We start from the raw sequence: 22,534 nt of genomic DNA, 5'->3' as shown, positions 1-22,534 counted from the left end.
TGTCTGGGAAAAGAACCTGAGCACTGCAGTAACTAAAGAGAAAGGCCACTGTGTTTTTCAGTCACCTAAAAAAGTAGTTAGCAGACAGACACTACCAAGAACAGCTTTCTGATTGCAGGACACTTAAGAGAGGAGCTTTTCTTCTTCTCAACCCTTATGCAAGGACTCAGTAGTTGTAGGCAGGCAAAAAGCTGGAAACGTGCATCAGAACTACATTGCTATGGAGAAGTCTTCAGTCAGGTTCATCAGCACTGACATCTATCATCACTGACACCCAGGTCCTGCGATTTAGGAGATTTTCTGCTCAGTTTAGGTGGAGGGGTCATGTACAGTGGGCTTCTTTGTCTCTCAAACCACTTTATTGCAAACAACACTTCCCCTTACACAGCCTCATTCCCACTGTTTGTAGAAGTCCACTCTGCTGCTACTGGTCACTCTGGCAACTTTACAAGCAGGAGAACAAGGGATCAGAGATTTACACAAGGTTTCACATACATCAGATACTTATTTGTACCAGAAAATAACAGCAAGTTAGACCAAAGCTTGCTTATGTCTAGATCATTACTGTGACACTGGATAAAAACTGGAGCAACTTTCTTGGAAAACCGAGTCATGTTTTTCCTCAACCATCCTGCCTTTGCTCCATATTACTGAAAAATTTCTCAAAGTTCTGTTATACTGCAAGGCACCCAATAGAAGCTGTATAACTGTATAACACAGTCTGAAAAAAATTCTTTAAGAAAAAAAAGAGGGGAGAAAAAAGGAGGACAAAACTGTCTCAGCATGTTTCTTACCAGAGAATACACATTAAAAAAAAAATGCAGGATTTTTCCCTTGAGCATTGGAGATTGCATCCCCTCTATCCATCAAACTGCCTTTTAACACAGAGGTTGTTCCAGCACACATAGGTCAGCATTTTCAACAATAGCTGACTAACATTAGGAGCACTTTTTTAAAGGGAGTTTGGATCATTTTTTTTTACCAAAGCTTCAAGCTCCCAGCAGCTCCATCTGGCTTCAAAGGGGGCTCACTTCATAAAGTGTTTTGAATGTGCTCAGAATTTTTGAAATTCAGGGCACCTATTTTGAATCCTGAACATGGACTTTAAAAATCCATGCCAATTCTTACTGCACTAAGGATAACACTACTTCTTTAATCTGTGCTTAGAAAGCTAAGTGACATTATAACCAACAATCTGGTTTTTCTGTTCTTTTTCCCTCAATAGAATTTGTAGAACTCCTAATAAAACTGATGTCTATCATGAACACTAGCAGACTTGAGTCTAAAATGATAACTATAATTTTCCTTGAAACTAGTCACTACACCTCCTCAAATCTTTGTAAGTGATAAGTAACATGAATTCCTTTCAAAGAGCTGTCCTGAAGGTCAGCCAGAATGTAGCAGCTAGGGCTGTTGGATACTCAGAAATACCACAGGCCATAGAAAAGTATGAATTCCAGGCTGGTATGTTGGAATACTTAGCCCTTCCTGGAATGCCAGCTCCCTCCTACAGGGTGCCAGAAAACATAAGGGCTTATATTTGCAATCTTAGCACCAAAGTCAAAACCTCTACCAATTAGATGAGAAGAGAATAATTGTATTAGCAGCTGATAGTGACAGATTTCCATCCTGCCAAAGCAGGATGACATGCACACACTAAAAACACTTCCTTAAGCTAAATTCTTCATACTCCTGGATTCAGACCATACTTTATGATTTATTCATAATAAGACCTTCTTAGCATAGGAACTTGCAGATGCCTAGAACCTTTTCATTATATACCTTTCAAGTATTTTGATTTTAGAAAAAAATAAACTGACATAGTGGTTTCAGCCTTGTGCCAAAAAGCAGCAATATCTCCCCTCTTCCTTGTCCTTGAATACCCACAGCTGGAGGGTAATACAGAGCTTTTGCCAGCACACAGCACAAGGGTAAGAATTAGAGGCTACAGGTGTGCTCTCTACAAATGTGCACATGGCCCAGATCTGCAAGAATTCTTACACTGGTGTAAGGACTGTCACTGCCCACAGTCTCCACAAATACCTTGGCGTCTCTTATTTTCATGGGAACTACTGAAGCTTTCATAAGAATGCAGAAGTGCTAATCTCCTGATGCAAATTACTTCAGCCCTGACAGACATTTCCTCAGAGTCACAGACAAAACTGAAGGATTAAGCCATAAAGGATTAGGAGAAATGTCACCTAGAATTAAGTCACTGGCCATGAATCATGGCTTTGTTGGGCACTGAAAATAGCAAATGTCACCTTCTTAAAAACAAGCCTTATTGTATTTCTTTAAATATATAAAAATATATTTCAGATATATATCGTGATTTCCTGAGAAGTCTTATAAGTCTAGATGGCTCACAGTTGTGTAGTTTCCATTTTTTACTACACTTCAGTGCACTAAAAACCATCAATCTGGCAATCTGAAGAGACCAAACAAATTTCTTTCACAGCTGTGCACTTGATGTTTACGTATCTAAGAAAATACATAAATAAATAAAATAAACACCTTGCATGGCTCTCTTCACATAGAACCTATTTTAAATGATACAGACCCTGACAGGGGAGGGTCTGTTAGACAGCACATTGGTCTTTGCCTAGAAAGTTTATAGCTCATAGCAAATCTAAGTCTTCCCAACTTAGCTGCCCAGTTATTTCAATGTAAGCACCAAAAAGAGGTCCATACATGAGATATTCTTTAAATACAAAGTCTGTGGCACTTCAGTTAACAGGTACAGAGACTATTTGGGGTGGTAGGTGTTGGGGGTTGGTTCTTTCCCTTTTCCCTCTGTGGAATATTCCCCATTGTCATGCTAAGATACCTGTTGACTGGACCCTGGTGGCAAGGGGGAGGGGAGAGAGGAGGTAAACCCCTCGAGATTCAAACAGCCAGAAGAGGAAGCAGAAGGCTCTGGCTCGGCCCATTTCTACCGCAGAGTTCGGACGAGAAGGACGATCGCCGCCTCTGTCCCGTCCCTGCCATCCCAGTGCCGGGAGCCATCCTCTCTGCTGTCGAACTCTCGCCCTAACCTGCCACCATCCAGCACCTTGCTGAGCAACGGGACTGACACCGTGAGCGGAGAGCTCTCTCTCCATCTCTCTCTCCCCCTGGGACAGCTCTGCCATCACCCCCAGCCCTCCTGCGGCTCTGCGGGACCCGCCCGCCCCCAGCACCGGGAACTGCAGCTCAGGGAAAAGGTGCCTGCAGCCAAAAAACACTGGGACTGAGTCACTGTTCTGTTTGTGGGTAATTTCATAGCTGTTGTTGTTCTTGTTTGTCTTGTTAGATATACCAGTAAAGAACTGTTATTCCTACCCCCATATCTTTGCTTGAGAGCTCCCTTAATTTCAAAATCATAATAATCTGCAGGAAGGAAGGATCACATTTTTCAGTCCAAAGGGAAGCTTCTGCTTTCCTTAGCAAACACCTGTCTTTCAAACCAGGACAGTAGGGAAGAAATCAGACTTGTGCCTTAAAGGGATGGTTCCAATCACCCTGGATATCTGTGGCAATGCTGAGAACTGATTGAAAATCTTGTGAGGGACCTAAGCATTGATCCTAAGCTTGATAAAACCTGCCATAATTTGGAAGTATTGTGCCTAGCTCAGGCTGGAGACTGACAGAAGCCGTGACACTGTGAAAAAACCACTGCAGCTACTACATTCTCCAGGCAGGGAGTGGTCCTGATGTACAGGGAACCCACTGCAAAGGCACATGTGGAGTCCATAAAAATTTTTCTAACAAAACCTTCTCCTGAATCAAATTATGGGATTTTTTTCCTGATTTAAATCAACAGATAGTATAATGGGAAATGTCATGTTTTCAGAGAGTCATACAAATGTATCTTGTGAATCCCAAGATTTCCAGAGAAATATTGCTGGTTCTTGCCAAAACCATAAACTACCAAGCTACCAGACTGCTGTTAAAAAATTGAAAGAAAAGTGAAACACCCCTCAATTTAAAAGGACATGAGTATTTTTCAATTTTGTCAGACATTTTCATGGGGGAAGGAACAAGGAGGAACTGCTTCTGATTACCCAGCAGGAAGCATTTAAGAACATGTTTACTAGTCATTTATGACACAAGCACTTCTGGCAGAGGCAAGCAAACTATTTTTTAAGCAGCAGAGCTGGAGGAAGCCTGCTGGTCACAGAGGATCCATGTATAAGACAGTGGTGCCACTGTGTTGGCAGTCCATGGAAGAGATGCCTCAGGCTGATGAGCATGCAAAATCATGGAATGTGCTTTATCCAAGGAGGCTACACACTCCTTGGATAAAGAAAACTGTGAAGGGCACTTTGCACAGTATTTCCAGTTTAAGTTTAGAGACTGGATTATACAGCAGTAATCATTAATGATGATAGTAAAAATACTAATAGGTAAAAAGATCCTGCTTAACGTTCTGTTGATTTCCTATCAGAAAAATTCTTCACTTAAGTTGCATTTCCTTAACAGAGCAATTCATACTCTAAGCGACACTTAACAGTGTAACCATTAATGTACAACAGTAAGTAAAATTAAAATGAACCCAAATTAAAGTTCTCTAAATTTAGTTTACCTACTCGTCATCTCATGGAATATTTACTATAGCAAGCCTAAAAGTCTGGACCCATTTCATTTCTGCCTGTCCTCTGATTTACAAACCCTGAATTAATGCAGCTCTTTTCACAGCCCAAAGACAAAAGAACTGTGCAAATAGCTGAAGAAAATGGTAAGAACTCTAGATGCCATGGATCACATTCTGTGCACCGAATGGGGTCCCCAGAGTAAGCCTATGTAACAGTGCTTTTTGGCATTTACCATTTCAGTCCAGTCCTTGGATCACCAGTGCTGTGGGCACATGCAGCCAGGCTTCGACTGAGAGAGCAATACTTATTAGAAAAGGCCTCCCTCCCAAGGAGACCACAGCCATTATTTAGTATCAGGCTTCAAAAAGGTGCCTTTATTTAAAAAAATTTGCAAAGGTCTGCAAGTGGGACAATCCATTTAAGTGTCTGATGATTTACAGCAACAAAACTGCAAGGTTTCCAGAAATTAGAAACCTGAGAAATGTGGGGGAAAAGAGCTGCCTTCTCACCAAAATAAAATTCCTGGTTATATAGAATATTGGATCAAAGACAAAGTATTTTGCAGAAATACAGCACTGTCACAAACTTCTTCACCAAGGCTTTGGGGCTGCTGAGTGACACTCCCTCTGGTGTCCTCAGCCACATTGGTTGAGCACAGCAAAGGCTGGACCAGACCCTGCCCCTTCCACCAGCTTTCCTCTGGACAGCTGCAGTGTTCAGTGAGTAACTGGGAAGCCACTGCTGCTCTGGGCAATTCCTCCTCAGCAACTCCCAGCAGCAGGGCAGGAAGAGGAAAATCAAGATGTCAATTCCAAAGTGTGCCTGGAAATTTGTACCAGCAATAGCTGCTCTCATAGGTTTAGAGCTCACCTCTTCTTTTCTAAAGTCTGCAGCAGACTCAACTACTTGAAGCTCTTGGACAGTACAGGGATACAGAAAGCATGGAGCAGCTTCAAGCTTTATGCATATGTGTCCTTTGGGTCCCGAGGTCATAGAATCATATAACAGTTTGGGAAGGGATCTTAAAAGATCTAGTTCCAACACCCCTGCCATAAGTTTTTGCCCAAAGAGTTTTCCACCTCCCAGTCAATTAAGAGAAGGTGCAAAATACCAGAGAAATGGCATTTCCTAGTGATTCTGATAAACAGAGTATATATCCAGCTACTTTAAAAGCAGGCTTTGAAATGCCACTGGCTTGCTTTGTTCTAAGCACAGTCCCAGGGAGAATGTCAGGTCCAATAACTCATTTGTTATCTTTATACAAAGGAGTTCCACTAAGCGCCAGCCATCATGAAAATACTAACATTCCTTTTAGTGGAAAAGGAACAGAAGAGAAAAATGCAACAACTTACTTAAAAGAAAGCCAATTAGCATTTCAAAGATTGCCACGTGGTCTGTAAACAGGGATGTTAATACAATGGGGAGCCAGGCTCCTCTTCAGCCACAGCCTGAGTTATGAAAATGAAGGGAGTACCATTACAGAGATAAGACTCACCCATGACACAAACCCACACTGTGCCTTCATTTAGACACACTCTTTGCATTTTATTTCCTTCAGCGGCTTAAAAAATGCCAAGAATCAGAATAGCAAATGAAGTGCATTTAAATTTAGCCTTAGATAAGGCACTTTCCTCCTCTGGGCAAAGAGCACCCAGCAGCAACAACTTTATGTACAACATGAAGGGAAGAGTCTGGGAAAAAGATGCAGCAATTGAAGTCACATCCTCTGTGATTGCAAGGAAACCCCCTCACACATTTTCCCCCACCATTCATGGACATTTCCATGTATATACAGCTAACCATTTTAATGCTATCAAAATATTTATCTCCTGAGCAGATAAACTAGTAGGCATTTAATTCTAGTGATGCAAACACCTGATGGCTAGATGCTTTCACCTAGCTGTAAATGCAAAACACCAACCACTGAATTCAATTATGTGGCAAAATTATGTGACAGTTATCTCTGAGGTATCTGGAATCCCACACAAAATCTGTGCTTCACATGGTTAAGCAGCTAGCTCTCATGTTTTATAAGGAGAGAGGGAGGGAAGGAGGGAGGGAATAAGGGTAAAGTTGTGCTTTGTGGTTTTTTTAAAATCTCATTTGCAGCTGTACAGTTACAGCTTACAGATGAATAATAAAAGAGTGGACGTGGCAATGCAGAAATAAATTATGTTCAATGTCAAACATAAAGCAAGATGAAAATATATTTTTCTGTTAATTAACCAGGCTTGCTCTGATCTTGTAAATAAAGCTTACAAACTAGTTTCAAGGAAGTGTTGGAATTTAGCAAACAAACAAACAAACAAACAAAAGAATCCCAAACCCTAAATTAAAACACCTTAACTCAACTGTCTCCTAGTACTGGTTAGCTAATTATATTTGCTATTTTTTTATTCAGAGAACCTAAACAGATTAAACCAGGTTAAGAATAGTGGTACTGAGGAACTGGCCCAAGGGTAAGAGCTCTCTGGACAGTACCAGACATAGTTGCTGTCAACCACTGCCAAAAAACAAGGGGTGTCCCTGAATGTTCCAAAAAATGAGAAGAGGTTGGGCAGAAGGATGGATGGATGATAGAGCAGATAGACAGACAGAAGGAAGGAAGAGAGAGAAGAAAGAACTAACAACTAAGTAACATTCTCCTGCACCTATGACTTTTCTCTAAGGATTTGCTTCCCAAGCATTTTATTACAAATGTTCCAGTCTTAACTGACCTTCTAGGGGGCAAATAAGGGGGTCTGAAAAGCCTTAGGCTAATTAAGCATTGTTGAGACATGCTTGATGAGATGGGGAAATACAAAGCTTTTGAAAGGGTGAAAAATCTCCAACCGTCTGGTAGTAGTGTTGAGAAGAAAGGGGAAAGACAAAGGGGGAGTCTGCAGCAGGAAGGTACAGGACTTGTTAATTACTTAACTACCAAGACCATTACCACTCCAAATATCTGTGAAAGCTCACAAAATGAACTTACAAGGCTCAGCAAAAACAACTCCTCCTAGTAAGAATGGCATCCTCAGGAAAGCAAACAGGAGTAGCTTTTCCCAAGATACATCTGCTACTTAGAAATGATGGTTAATAGATGCAGGTGCCGAGGACCCCAGATGAGAACAAGACTATTCCCGGTGACCTCTCTACCTATTTCTTCTGACTGCTGCTCCCTGAGGCTCCACAGATGGTGTTCTCTTTAAATTGATACCACCCTGCCAGCCAGAAGGATGCTTCAGTTGTACTTGGCAATACAGGTGAACAGTCTGCATTTAGATCTCAAAGCAAATGCCCCAGGTGTTCCAGCAATATGGCAAGCAGCTGATGTGCTTCAGCCTCTTCAGGCCTGGATAAGATTCAGCTGTGTATTCTCATCTCTAAAACTAGCTAGAGAAAAATCACAACATTCAAAGGGCAAATTTCACACACTGGAGCAAAATCTGAACTATCCTTGCTCTAAATGGCTCTGTCAGTTATGAGCTGTGCCACGGCCATCCTGCCTTCTCCTCTTGGAGAAGATGGATATGTATCCAGCTGATTACAAGTGCAGGTTAGAGAGGAGCAAGCTGGCTTTGGTACCCAAAGCTGTGACCAAAACTTTGCCAAAAAGCACTGCGGTGCTCATTCTCACTTTTGGAATGTGAATATGTATAGCTGATTTCCTTTCCTCCTATGTGCAGATCCTTCTCCGTTTTTTTCAGCTGTGAGCTGGTGATCTAGTTGGATTCACAAACTGGGCATGAGCAAGCTATATCTATCCTTGAATGGCAGATCTCATTAAAAGAAGGAAATGATTCTGGCTATCTAATACATTGCATGGCACTGGTGCTTATAGGATCAGATATAAGCCTCAGGTCATGGCTCCTTCTGATGGTTAAATATCCCATAGCAGCTGTGATAAGAACAAATCACATTAACCACATTTTACAGCCAAATCTTGACATGAATATCACTCCCTTAGGCTCCCCTTGAAAGTTCTTTTCACCTTGGAAAGATTTCCTGTGTCTTAAACATCACACCTTTAACTTAGTACTGTTAAACATTGGCTGCATTTAATGTCAGAGGGAACAGTTTCATAAGCAGATTCTGTGATTTCTATATGCATCAATTTCTAAGATAACTTGGGTTCCTTTAGATAGGTACAAGATATATATGTATTTCTTATCATCTGCTTTTCATGCTCACACACTTCAAGAGCCAGATGGACCTGCAAGTGGAACTGCATCCAGGAAATCTATTCTATGCCATGCTGGAAGCAGGCAACACAAGAAATATTGTTTAAAAACTTTTTCCTTTAACTTTCTTTTCTTTTTAAAGCAAACTTGCCCATATTGCAGTGCCAGAAGACTCAAAAACAAGCTACAAAAGTATCCAAATATTTGGACATTCACCTGAAAACCAGCTGTGTTCCAGCTGCAGAAGCTGGCAGTACCATTGTATGGTTAAGGAGACATGTCAGTAACCTCCCAGTAACCTCAGTCATCTGCAATTCAAGACTTAGGTTTCTATGTGCAAGCAGATTTATGATGATACAGGCATTAAAAACATTGACAATGGTTTAAAAAGACCACAATAGCTGTACCTACCACACACTGCACAGTTACTGCTTTGGAAGACAGAGGGATAAACCAAAACCACAGAGGAGGCAGTTTTACCAGACCAAGATGAGTGTGGAAGCTGTTAGCTATGCTCATGTGAGAGTAATTGTAAAACATCTGCTGTCCCAGGGAGGAAGTCCCAAAAAAATGAGAGCACAGCTCTCTCTTTTGGCGATCTGGCTGTTTAGAGCAACGTGAGCACTAGACAGGACCTCCTGATATGTAAAGGAAGAATTGGGTATGCTGGTAAGGATCACAGCAGAACACCAGGAATCTGTGAGGTGAGATCACAGAAAGGCCAAGGGCTTAACTGAGGTGTGATGGCAGCAGCCATGAAAAACCTGGGGCAATGAGGATCTGAACCCAAGTGGGACCATGCCAGTACTTACCCTGGCCTCACACCCTGTTGATCAGATCATGCTGGAAATAAATCTGGATTAATGCCAGAAGGGTTCCACCCCTGATCCATGTGTCTTAGAATTTCCTGCGAGACAGCCATTTGGGAAGCCTCTTTCATTGCTGTGAGAGCACCAATGAGAATGTGCGACCTGTAGAGACCTTTCAATGGTCAGGAAAGAGCAAAACAAAAAGCAGTGAAGCTGCTGTACACTCATTACAGCAAGTCCTCCTCAGTTTTCTGATCTCTCCAGACCAGCTGGGTTGATGGAGGCACCATGCTAAGGTACCAGCACCCCAGAGAGGGGGTAATGCTCAGACTCAGCTCAGCTCACTACCTCCCTGCTCAGTCTGTGAGCTTCCTACTAATCTTTCTTCTAGCTAGGATAGGTGGAAGAATCAGGCAAGTTAATTTCCTTGACTCAATCTGCTAGAGTCAGGCATTGATTTTTCAGCATATTGACACATCTTATTTTGAAGCACCTGAGATATCTCCATTTGTTCTCATTTGACACCTTTGTGCTACATTTCAGGCTGACAGACCATAAAAATACATCCAACAGTTGTGCTTTACCTGATGAAGCACCTTGCAACTGTGATAACATTTGGCCAGAAATTTGGAATCTCAATACAGTGATTATGCCATCATACAGTGATCATGCCTGATGCAGTGAATATGCCATCCTAACCCCTTCGCTATACACCACTGTTAGCTGTAACCAGGGGTCAATGGAGAAGAGACTACTGAATTTTTCTGCTCAAACTCCAGAACAGAGTTTAACCAATTTTTCTGTCCAGGTAAGAATGGTATAGCCTGTAAGTGACTGCTTATTTCCTCCACAGAGAAAACGCTGAATGTGTAGACACACTGCCTTTCAATGGCTGTCAAAATGTAAGTATTGAGAGGTTTTAGGATGATGTAAATGGAATAAAGGTGGTTTTGGCCTCTGCAGTAGATATGATTACTGGTACAGTGACTGCAGAACAAACAGTAAAGGCACATCCACATCCACAAAGGGGAATAATGAGTCAAAGGGCTTATATACCCCAAAATTTCAGTGTAAAGACCTTGCAACAGTGAAACAGTTATGAAGGTCATCTTTTGGTTGAAATTGCTGGCTGTAGAAAGCAATGGATTTTACAACTCAGGATAGAAGTCACAAGACTGAAGCTGGGAGGAAAATAATTGGCAACTGTTACAACAAAGTACAGTGTTAATCAAGTAAGTACATTATAAGCATTGAAGCATGTGTACAGGTTAGTAAAAAACCCCCACCGTTCCTTTTTATTCATGTTTCTCTTGGATCTCTCAAACAAAACTAAGTGTTTTTGCAGTTGCCCATAGACTGTCTGCAGCTGCAACTCACAGTTCATCATTCAGAGCACTGGTTTAACTGCAGCTATGAGCACATGCACAGCACACAGGAGTACTCCAGGAAAGGCCCCTCAGAGATCATGCAAGATACCAAAAAGGAGATGCTGAGCTTTTTGTGAAATGACAGAAAGTCCTAAAGAGCTGCACTTCTGCACCAGTATGTTGAGATGACACTACTGCCTAATTCAGATGTAGTCCTAGAGATGTAGGAGGGAAGAGCTTTCTCCTGGTAGATCATTCAGAGTGGCTGTAGGCAAGGTCAGTTTGGGCTGTTCGGATTGATACTACATGCCAAATATGCTGGTGATGACCTTGCATGCTCATCTGGAGGCAAAATGTGATAAAATCCAACCAAGCAGAGGAAAACTGTTCCAGATGGCAAGACCTCAAAAAGACGCTCATATGTCAACCACATTAGGAAAAGGTAAAGGGACAGAAAACCTGCTGCTGAGAAACTATGAATAAAATTCAGAAAAAAGGAAGATAAAATGCAGACTAAAGCATTATGCTTCCAAGATCTGAGTGAAATTGGGTGGGATTTTTCCTGCTCTGGGTCAGCTGCAGTGAGAAAGGCTTAATCTCAGCTGGGGTCATGCCCTAGCAAAGTAACCTCTACTTTACAAGCCTGTATACACATTTGCCCTCACTGTGTAGCAGTCCCTTCTTGTACAGCTCTGGCCTCCCTCTCCAAGCACAAGAAGCAAGGACACCTATGAAGCCGTGGTGTACCTCACTAGCAGAGTAGGAAGTGGGAATACACAGAAGAGAAAACAGAACTTAATCAAAAAGTGTGTATCTTGATCCACATGACAGTATAGAGCGAGTAAATGCCACCCTTCTCATATGAGAACAAGATTTACTCCTCACCACAGCACTAGGCAAAACTACAAGAAATAAACAGTGAAGTGAAAATGTTCTTCCACTCCTCAAAGAACTAGCCACAGAATCTTACAATCCTAGAGCATACAATGTTTTCTTTTAATTACTTCCTGTTCTGTACTTGAAGAAACAAAAAAAGACAGTTCTCCAAATAATATCTTCTCCACTCCCACTGTCTGTGGTTTCCACACAGTTATGACTGGATTCCATTCTATTTTATGAAACCCCTTGGTGAAATGCAGTTTGTCTCCCTGCTGCCCAAAGTGTGCGGCCATTTGAGTTTTTGAAACAGTTATAACATAGTGCCACAACCTGAGAAAGGCGGTACATCCATCCAAAACGTAAGCAAATGGAAGCACAGAATTTCCAGTTCCAGAGCCAGCTCAGTTGGATCTGTGTGTATTCCATAATACACTTTATTAAAAGAGGTAAGAAGTTAAATTTATCAGCGCTTAACAAGACGAAGACTCCTTTTCCAGAAGAGGGCACAAAGACATAACATCTGTCTGTGAGGGATGAATTTGTTTCCTGGTGAAATTGTCTGCACTCCTTTGGTCTGCTGGGCCTATTCTAATTTAAGACTGAATTTCTTACTGTGGCACACAGAAGCTAAGCTCACTGTTCAAACAGATACCTCCTTAGCTGTACAGTGTATCTTAAAGTGGTGCCATATCTCTCAAGGTGCTAAAGCTTATTTCCAGAAATACTGTTGGCTATGATGCCATCTGTAACAGTGCAGTCTTTGGCCAGTCTCCTTTTCAATATGTTACTTTTTCAATATGTTACAGAAAACTGTTTCTAAGATGTCAGACTCTCTCCCATATTCCTTTCCCTCATTCCTTGGGTGCTATTTGAAACAGTTTGAAAGAGATACATGTTTTGTTTGCATAAGGCACTGCTGTCTCTCTGGAGAGGTGAGCTAAAACCAAAGCCTGGTAGACTTGGACTCCACCATTTGGAACATGGATTCTATTATCTCCCCAGTTTTCATTTGTGAAAAGGGCATTATCAGTACCTTAAAGCTCTTCAACACTTGTAGCTCACAAGTAAAAAGCATGTAATATCATGTAATACTATTATAAACATATGAGGACTAAGAATGACATCACAGCATCTGCTTTCCACCGGAATTTCATGATTTTATTGTTTTTGGCATTCCCAACATGGAAAATCAAAATGAAAATAGCACTTCAATAAATTCCATTAAAAATAACCAGTTTCTCCTCCCGCGTCTTCAAAGATTTAATTTCTTCCCTTTCTTTTTATTTTCTGTGTATGGAAAAAAATTCTAAAACTTCTTTTGCTTGATTTAATGCTGAGTGTGATTAAATTCAGTGCTGTAACCTTAGTTAATTAAACTAAACAAAGGCTGCATTGTCAACACTTTCAGCAGGAACAAAGAGATATTTTTTTAATGCAATAAAAAAAGTCAATTCTTAATACTATTTCTATACTGCTTACTGTAAATGAAATGAAGAAAACAAGAAAATGGAGATAATAAACCTTAAACATTATCATTGTTACAGTATTCCCTATTGTTATTTTCCTTTTTTCTTTCCTTTTGGCTTTTTGTCTTTTACCTGGTAACATAAAGTGACAGTGACAGCAAGCAAAATGTTCAAGATGAAAAATTCCTTACATTTTCTACTTTCTTATTAGAAAAGCACACAGAAAATATAAATTATTTTTCCTTGCAAGGGATGAAAAATAATTAAAACTTCAAATTATTCTTGCAACACCTATTTTTTATGTACATTCAGGCTAGAACCTGATATATGGAGAGTAATGAAAAGAAACAGATTCCTTCTGTGGCAGGAAAATAAATATGACTTTTGTCCCCTCAAGAGACTGAAATCAGTATCTAGAGCAGACTACTGACAGTGTAATAACCACCCACACTCTCAATGTACAGCATCCTCAGGGAAGCACCCTCAGGAAAGCCCTGCAGGAGGTCTGCATCCCATTTGCTGCCCCATCCTGCACCATCAGGGAAACCTCTTTGCTGATGTAAGAGCCTGGACACCTCCCACTTCACAACTGCCAAAGCCCACACACAAACATAAACCTAAGGACAGTGGGGCTAAACCCCCACTCCTCTTCTGCAGTCTGCAATGTGTAAGTGGACCAGAGAAGATGCAGGTGAGCCTCACCTGGCTACTTCCACGAGGCATAGAAATTACTTGGATATCCTTTTCTGCCACAGCTATAATACCTTCAGGAAGAGAGTGCTTGATACAGACCAAACACCCCTTGGACTACCACAGACTCAGCACAGTGGGCTGGCAAATATAATCTGATCACAAATTCTCCTAAACTGGCTGATAATGTAGCTGAAAAGCTCACTGGAGTTTTGTGAAGTTATCAAGAAAATAAAGGTATACAAAGTTGAGGCTTCATAGGCAAGGCACATCTTAGGATTTTCACTCCAATTCTCTCTGCCCACCTCCCATTAGTGCCATCCACTGCTTCCCAACAGCCCATATCTCTGCATAACTTAGAGCTTTAAATACCCATTTGCAACTTTCTGGTTCCACAGCCTTTCCAGCATTTCTGCAAAAAGTCCAACTGTGCACTTTTATTTTTCTTTGCCAAACATTGGTATCTGTTAGAATAGGATTTTAAGGATATATTTTACATTTAGTGTCTCAATATGCTGTAACAGTGCAAAAAACGGAATCTGATCTATTCAGTATGGGTTCTTATCAAACACCACATGCATTACATCTGGTTCAGGATATTTCTTCCTCTCCTCTTTGAGCAACTGAATAAAAGAAGTTGGAGCCTTTGTACTAGATCTTCAGAATGCAAAATATTCTTTTATTTTAAAAAAGTAAAATTACCTATTTAAAGATTCTAGGGAAGACTTATTTTTTTTCATGAGTATCTCACCTCTCTCTACTTGAAGAATTAAAAGAGTTTGGTTAAGCAATAAAATTGCCATGAAGCAGTAATAAATGTCAGATTTGTCCAAAAAGACCTTTCTCAAGAATTCTTTCATTTCTCTATAGCCACAATGTCATTTTGAAATTTTTGACTGTTTGATAACAGTCATTATTTTGACATTATTTATGACTGCACCAATGCACATAAAATCCTATAAATGCCTGAGACTGAAGCTATAAAACATGAGAGCTCTCCTCTCCACATTTTGCAATATTTTGTTCTCTCTTAAGATTATGCCATAAAATTTTCACTCCTGCTAAAGCAAAATGGACAAGTGAAGAAGAATGGACAAAGTGCAGCCTACAGAGTGACAGGTTACAACTACACATGTTACAAATACTGTTGAGCAAAACTGGGCTTACGTAAAACAGAACTTGGCAGACTTCAAATCTAAAATTAGGCAGACTTCAAATTTAGAGTAAACAGGCCACATCAGAAGACTGACAAAGGAAATTACATGTACTGCAAATGATGGAAACCTCCCCCTGCCTGCCCCTGGGCCAGCCCTAACCTCATGGTTAAGGTGAGAATTCTACCCAACCACTCTAATATGTTTCTCATGTGGAGAAACACTGCAGGTCAAGCTCAAACTGTGTTCCAAATGACACAAGATGACAAAATATTTCAGCTCAAATAGAGAATAACTGTTCATTTCCTTGTGCTTGAGAGAAATCCTACCCCTTCAAAGAGTTAAACAACTTCTAAGGGTGATTAGTGAGGGAAACCATCATATTGAATGTCTTGATGAAGGGAGATAGAAAGAGAGGGGAAATACGATGACAGAAGTGAGAGTGGTCTCAGAGAAGAAATTGGCTGCATATTCGCACAAATATGGGACTTACTTCCATGTGCTATAAACTGTGTTGTGGAATAAATGTGCTGATTAAACCGACAAATAAGTGCTGAGTGCATGGTCATTACAACACAACAGGACTATTTCCAAGTGTACATATAAAGGGACTGCCAAAAGGTCTGTTTAAACTGTGTACGCTTACCTAGTCAGCAAATAGATCAGTGATCACCACTTGCTCTGGTTTTTAATAAAGCAATTTGAGAATATTCCCCAATCTTTTAAGAAACATAGATTTTCATTATTCTTTTGTGAGTCAGAATGTTCAAATGCATTATAGTAGTTGGAAAAAAATGAAAAAGGCATCTTAGTTTGCCTTTTTCCTTTGGCTGCTACCTCATAATATAAAACTTCAAGTTACAGTAGGAAAAAAGGGAATAAATTGGTACATGTGATATTTTATTACTGATTTTGGAAAAAGGCAACAGCTGGTTTTTATGAAACACACAGTGCCTCACATTGTTATATTCTTTGGGGTAATCTGGCTTGGTTCTTACTGCTGGCAATGGGATATAGTAGTGCAAGTGCCAAGATTTTGATTCTTTATTCCTCTGGGCTACCAGTATCCCAGAACCTAGAAAGCACCAGGATGTGGGACTCCTTGGGAATTCACACTACAACATGACCCTGGAGCTGTGAAGTGAAATGAGCTACATAGAAAGGACCCTGCAAGCTTTAAAAAAAGCCCAAAACATTGAGATGAGCTGGCAGTAAAATCTGCACAGTTAAATCAGATGACCCATGGTTTGCCAGAAGTTCGTGTAAACTGAGACACGTGTCTAAAACAGCAAGAAACAGACATTTTTTCCATGGAAAACCGCATAATTGAAAAAATTCTTAGCATGCTTCAAAGCCGCAGTCAGTAACTGAGCAGAAATCCAGCTTTAGGCTGGAAAAGGGACTTTGTTGGTCCTTTAGCTGGACCTTATACACAGCTCCAGTTCTGAGGACTGAAGGGATTGCAGATTTCCAGGAATCTAATGCTCCCAGTGAGACAGAGAGAAGGGAGAGGCAGCTACATGATACCCTTTGCTCTGGGATGAGCTTGAAAACACACACAAAAAAATCTCATGTAGAACGGAAAGACTAGGTAGTTTGGAATTTAGTAGTTGTTACATTTGGCTATGCATATAGATCCAGAATGGGTCAAACTGACTTAAGATCCATGAATTTCTGTTTAACAGGATTAGCAGTCCCACATTAGCCTTTTTCCCACATTCTTAGACAAAAATACAGTATTTCATCCTATATCAAATGTACCCTGTGTGCTGCTGGAAAACTATTCAGCTCAATTACCTTAAGAGGCAGCACTTGGGTTACATAAAATAGTGTCACATATTAAATCTCTTTTTAATGCCAAGTAATCTCTTTCCATTAAGAGGAGTCTCTTACTGGGAAATATATCTTATTTTATCAGTCTGAACTTTAGCTGATTTTTTTTACCTCTTTTTGTCCAGACCCACTTCACTTCATGGCAGACTTTCAAAACTCATGTGGCAGAATTTATGCCCACCAGAACAAGAAGCATCTAGCAAGATGAGTTACGATGGTGCTTATACCCATTAGAATGAAACAAGGCAAAGAAAAGGCTTTATTTCCTTCTCTGCTTCTGCTCTGCAAGAGCACCCATTTATTTTCCCCATGCTAAAGACAGCACATTTGGAAGAAGCTGAACAGGATATTTATGCTGTTATCCTGCACACAGATTCAACATCTCCTCTTATCATGGAACTTACCAAAAGATCACTTAAATTGATGATATTCCTTCTATGGACTTTAACAAGCTTTGGACCAGATGAATTCTGCACAGTATCAACACCTGAGACCCCAGGTAGGAACAAGTTCCAAAATATTTAGCAAAAACTTTTCACTTACTCAGTATTTAAGAAACTTTTAAGCTTAGTAGTTGAGAAACTTTGAAATCAAGGGCTGGAAAAGGAAAGGTACCAAGAACAATGCTTTTCTGACATTACCTGCTTTTCCTTAACATTGCATATTTTAATAGTAAGTAGAACAGATGTTGAAATATAATCTCTTTTCTGAGAACTAAATGATAGTCCCTAGCTGTTGAAGACACTAAAGTAGTAAAGAGGAGAAAATGAAGGTACATTTTGTCTTACTTAGCTGTGATGATGCATAAAATAATATATAAATAATTTCTATTTGGAGGAGAGTAACATAACGGCACTGGTATTTGAAATCAGAGTGAGCCTGCATTGCATAACCTGGGTTTGCAACTGAGGTAGTGTGGTATCATTTACCTGAATTTGAACATAAGAATTGTATCAATTCTACTTTCATCATCATTAACACAGCACAAAACCAATACCATCAACACGAATAATAACAAGGAAGTGTGATTCATCTCAACTTTGATAGGCAATGAAAATTTAAAAGAAAAATGAATGGGAATATTGTTTAGCTGTATATGAAAAAAGGGGTTCTATTAACCTGGCTTTGCAGTGAAGAAAATTGTCAATATTGTTAACACATGTTTGCAATTAAGCTGGTGTCAATGTGGCTGAGAAAAGGACTTCATAATTAGGATAACACAGTTAGTATTGACCTGAATTTTCAATAAAAATCATGTCTGTATTTTAATTTGGAACTGCAAAATTCATCCTTGGGCTCTACAAATGACCATATAATTAACTTGCAGTTACTTTAAAATCAGAGAATTATTGACATAATACATTATTTTTATATAAACATGTGCCTTTACAAATGGTGAGATGATTGCAGGGCTCCCATGAGCATCCAACACTTAAAATTTTACATTTCCTTGCAAAAGTATTCCCAAGGCTTTAATACTTCACTCCCATAAAAAAAAATTCAGAAGACTCTGCATTCTCACTCCAATTATTGCTTTCTTCATTAGAATTACTAGTTTTAGTTACTCTTTAGTTAAATCTCGATCAATGACCTCAGAAATAACTATCATACCCATTTATTTTAAATACTCAGAATGTTTCTAGAAAATGTGATCAAAAGGATACTTACATGGACAAAAATTGGTTGTCTGAACAGCATTATGTGCTTAAATGCAAAAAAACCAAAAAACAAGAGCATTCAAATGACACTTTTGAACCTGATTCTTCACATTTTTGCACTTAGCTTCCTATGCATATCCAAGTCCAATATATCAAAACTATGCTCCAAGATAAGACAAAAAAAGATTTCTTCTTAGGGGGAAAAAAACGCTTTTATGTGCCCTTTTTATGTTTCCTCACAATAGAAAAAGATAACATGAGTCCTGCAGCATTCTTTGTCTCCACCTGTTTTATAATAGGCTCACCTCCTTCTTCTTTTCCTTCTTCCTTTTCCTCTGCACCAAGAATCAAAGGTACCTCAAATTCTGTTGCGTCTTCTTGGTTCAACAGTGGATCTGAATAAATTTGATAAAAAGATGAAGAGTAAAGCTATTCAGAATGGACATGAAAGGATTAGCACCCACTAGAGACCTTGCCATTAAAAACACTGGCAGAGGAAAAGGATCTTTTCCTCCGTAAGTACAAATGAAAAAAAAGGTCCAAGGAAATCCAAGAGGCTCTAGTTCAGAGCAAAGCCTTGAAGATACTGAACTTTCTGGGATTTAGCACAAAATCCCATATGCCTGCTCCAAAAATGGGTCTTCACTGGGACTTAATGCAATCCCAGAGAACACACAGTCCATGCCCATCCCTTGACGTTTTGAAGGCCTGGTTGGATGCAGCTTTGAGCAACCTGGCCTAGTAGAAGGCATACCTGCCCATGCCAGGGGGTTGGAACTAGATGATCTTTAAGGTCCCTTCAATCCCAGACATTCTATGATTCCATGATTCTATGTTAGTGTTTTTGCTCGTTAATCTTGCTTTTTGATTTCAAGACACAAGGAGTACCTTCCATTTTCACGCAGGAGCCTTGGGAATCTGCCCCAGTTTTTATCTCCTCATCTGCAGAAACATCCCATTGTCCTGTTAATACAACAAACAGAAAATGGTATCAAGACAATGCTGTGAGCAGGCTATGCTAAACTCATTACAACAGAACATGAACCTCACACACAACATGCTACTTCTAAGCCAAGAACCGCTGTTTATTCTATTAAGTGAACAAAGTCAGACACATTTTATATATGAAAATATCACATAGCAATACTAAGCATTCAGTTAAATAGCTGGTCAAAACTGACCCTGCAGCACTTACAGTTTTCATTCTTTTGCAGTTCAGCCTTGAACCTGTTTTCCATAGGAGTTGTTATAAAGCACTTGCACTTGACAGTCAGCAGAAGGAACAGAAACACCCCACAGGCTTTCAGAACCACAACAGCAATATAGGAGGATATGATAACAATAAAACCAGGATCAGTATGGCTAAACCTATTTAGAGATGTGGCTTCCCCAGTAGCACCAGGATTACTGCCCCAAACCTGGCTGACACATAACATCTACTAGCCAACAACATTTTCTTAAGGTGGAAGAAGTCAGGCTGAAACCCACTGGGTGCTGACACTGGAAGCACTGAAGTTTCACACTGATTCATTATCTCAGTCTTAAAAAACTTTGATAGAAAACTTTACCTTTGGCTTGATCTTGTTCACACACCACAGGATGCACTGAAACACTCTTCTGCATACCTTTGGAGTCTTTCAAGGAATCTGAGGGAAAAAAAACCAACCAAACAAATAAATCCTGAAGCAGTTTTCATGCTGGAAAAGGAGTTACTTGAGTTAGAGGAGCTCTCAGGTGCCTGCTTCATATTTGGCATTTTGATACACTGACTGATTTCCTATCTGTTTAGCCACAGTCTATAAACTACAGAAGTATATTTGTTGGTTTCAATTATTCAAACTGATTTCAGAATCCCTACCCTTACTGAGCAGTTTTTTGCTGTCAGTACAAACCTCAAACCAGGAGCTGGGAAAGAAGGATTTATAAGAATAATTAGCAGCACTACCACAAATTTTATTCCTAATGAGCAGAGTGGCACAGATCTATGAGAAATAGCACAAACCACCTACTCGATAAATAAAGTGATTTATTATTCATTTAGAATAACAGCTTTTCACGGTTGGATTTCCAGAAGCTCTAAATCTTTCCAGAAATGTTAAATCCCATAAATCCCTGTGCAAATCCTAGCCTCATGTCACTTGATGACAAAGCTCCCAAGGTCATTATTGTGGCCAAGAGTGCTTTACTTTTTTTGGGGCAGACTATCAAAATGAACTGCCCATAGCAATACTTGGAACCAGTAGCACAGTGAGACTTAAATTACATTTTGGCAGAAAGTGTAATTGCTGTGCTATCTGGGGTCTTCATAAACGCAGGGCATTATTTTGTTGTGTCAAACAGCATTTTCTGAAAACAGACAGTTTTTGCATAGGCATGGAGAAATATATAATGCATAATTCGACTGCATTCAGGTAATAAAGCAACGCAGACACTCGATTTAGTTCTGCTCATCCTCACCACACACAGATTTCACTGGATAAAGAGCTCTCTTTGAGTTTCATTAAAAACCATTGCTGATCTAACTGCATGTTGTGCAAACCACAGGGTTAAGTCCACTCCAGGTCCTAACAGCAGCAACAGACAATCATTGTTTGTGTTCCCATGTGAGATGCTTTCTAAAATCCTTTTCAGTGGAAAGTGACAGTGCCAAAAGATCTAAAGCAAGTGATAATAAACTACATTATGACAGTGTTTTTACAGCTTAAATTCTGGAAGGTCCCTCTCTACAAAATAGCTGAGCAAATCTTACAATATACCCAAGGATACCCCTGGAAAACCCAGTTCCTGAAAGTGTCAAAAAATAATCTCTGATGGATAAGCAAAAAAGCTGGGTTGTTAATATCTGATCCAATTTTAATAATCTGTGGGAAAGGTATGTGCTGAAACTGTGTGGCTTTAATCAGCTGCAAATAATCCCCCAAGGCAAATATTTAATTACCTGCACAGTTTCTTACTTCTTTCATGGCATGACAGTAAGTTTAAAAAACCCAAGTTTGAAAATATAATAACTCACTGATGTACCATTTGCTAAATTTTATACTTGCTGCACTATTTTTTGCCCTACTGTTCATTTAAATTTCTACTCATCTTCTGAGGTGGACCACTGCACCAGTCTTTCATACCAAATTGTACAATGAAGTTTAAAGGATTACTCTTATCAGCCTGAATTGGAGCAAAACTAAATTACAATTTTATCAAATTCCAAGTTTAATCAAAAAAATCCAGCTGAAGGATCTCTTGGTATAAATGGGAATAGCAAAAATTCTATAGGGAATTTTTCAAGCAAACTTGAAACACACTGAGGGAAATTCTGGCTTTGCTGAAGTTTTTGACAAAGCTCTCAGGATTTCAGATAAGCCAAGATTTGTACTACCTGTAATACTCTATACTTTAAATTACTATAATGTATTTTTCTGTATGATACAGCTGCATGCTTGTAAAGGGAACTGTACTGGCAAAGCTGGAATCAGAAGTCCTCTGCCTTGAGTACCATGATACCCAAACACAGGGCCTTCAAGCAGTCCAAAGTAATGGTAAGTATAGTATCACCTGTGTTGGGGAGACACAAGCAGCTCTACCCAATCACTCCCTTAGAGTTCTCTTATCCCACACCACTTGCACAGTACTTCATACTCCCAGACTGGTGCCCTTAATCCCAGTTCACTGGTGCCACCTTTTTTCTCAGAATGAGGAATGACTACAGTTTAATACAAAAACCAATTTGCAGCATCACTGGCACAGTTATGTGCAGTGGCCAACGACAGCTAATGGATTTTAAGAAACCTTGTGCCTGGCTAACGTATGAGCCCCATCATGTTGTAATTCTTGTGCAGCATCAATGAGGGAGAGGTATTGTTACTATTCCAACCTATTGGCACAGCTGGAAGCCAGTCCCATGGGCTTTATTCTTAAGGAATTGTAATCTTGTGTTAAACTTTCATTTT

The 22,534-nt window shown here is 39.9% G+C and overlaps 1 protein-coding gene across 1 annotated transcript in view; it reads right to left on the bottom strand.

The window, feature by feature from the left end:
- Positions 1-22,534, bottom strand: part of MACROD2 (mono-ADP ribosylhydrolase 2) — an 869,266-nt gene that overhangs the window by 17,033 nt on the left and 829,699 nt on the right. The window contains exons 14-16 of the mRNA XM_062489395.1: positions 20,159-20,236; positions 19,479-19,553; positions 18,896-18,985 (exon numbers count right to left, since the gene is read on the bottom strand). Coding sequence (XP_062345379.1) covers positions 18,896-18,985; positions 19,479-19,553; positions 20,159-20,236 — 243 coding nt within the window. The remainder of the gene's footprint in view (positions 1-18,895; positions 18,986-19,478; positions 19,554-20,158; positions 20,237-22,534) is intronic.

This window comes from Cinclus cinclus, chromosome 3 (genome assembly GCF_963662255.1).
Source record: "Cinclus cinclus chromosome 3, bCinCin1.1, whole genome shotgun sequence".
NCBI classification, from domain to species: Eukaryota; Metazoa; Chordata; class Aves; order Passeriformes; family Cinclidae; genus Cinclus; species Cinclus cinclus.
Note: the sequence above shows the minus strand (reverse complement) of the source record. Positions and strands in the feature narration are given on the sequence as shown.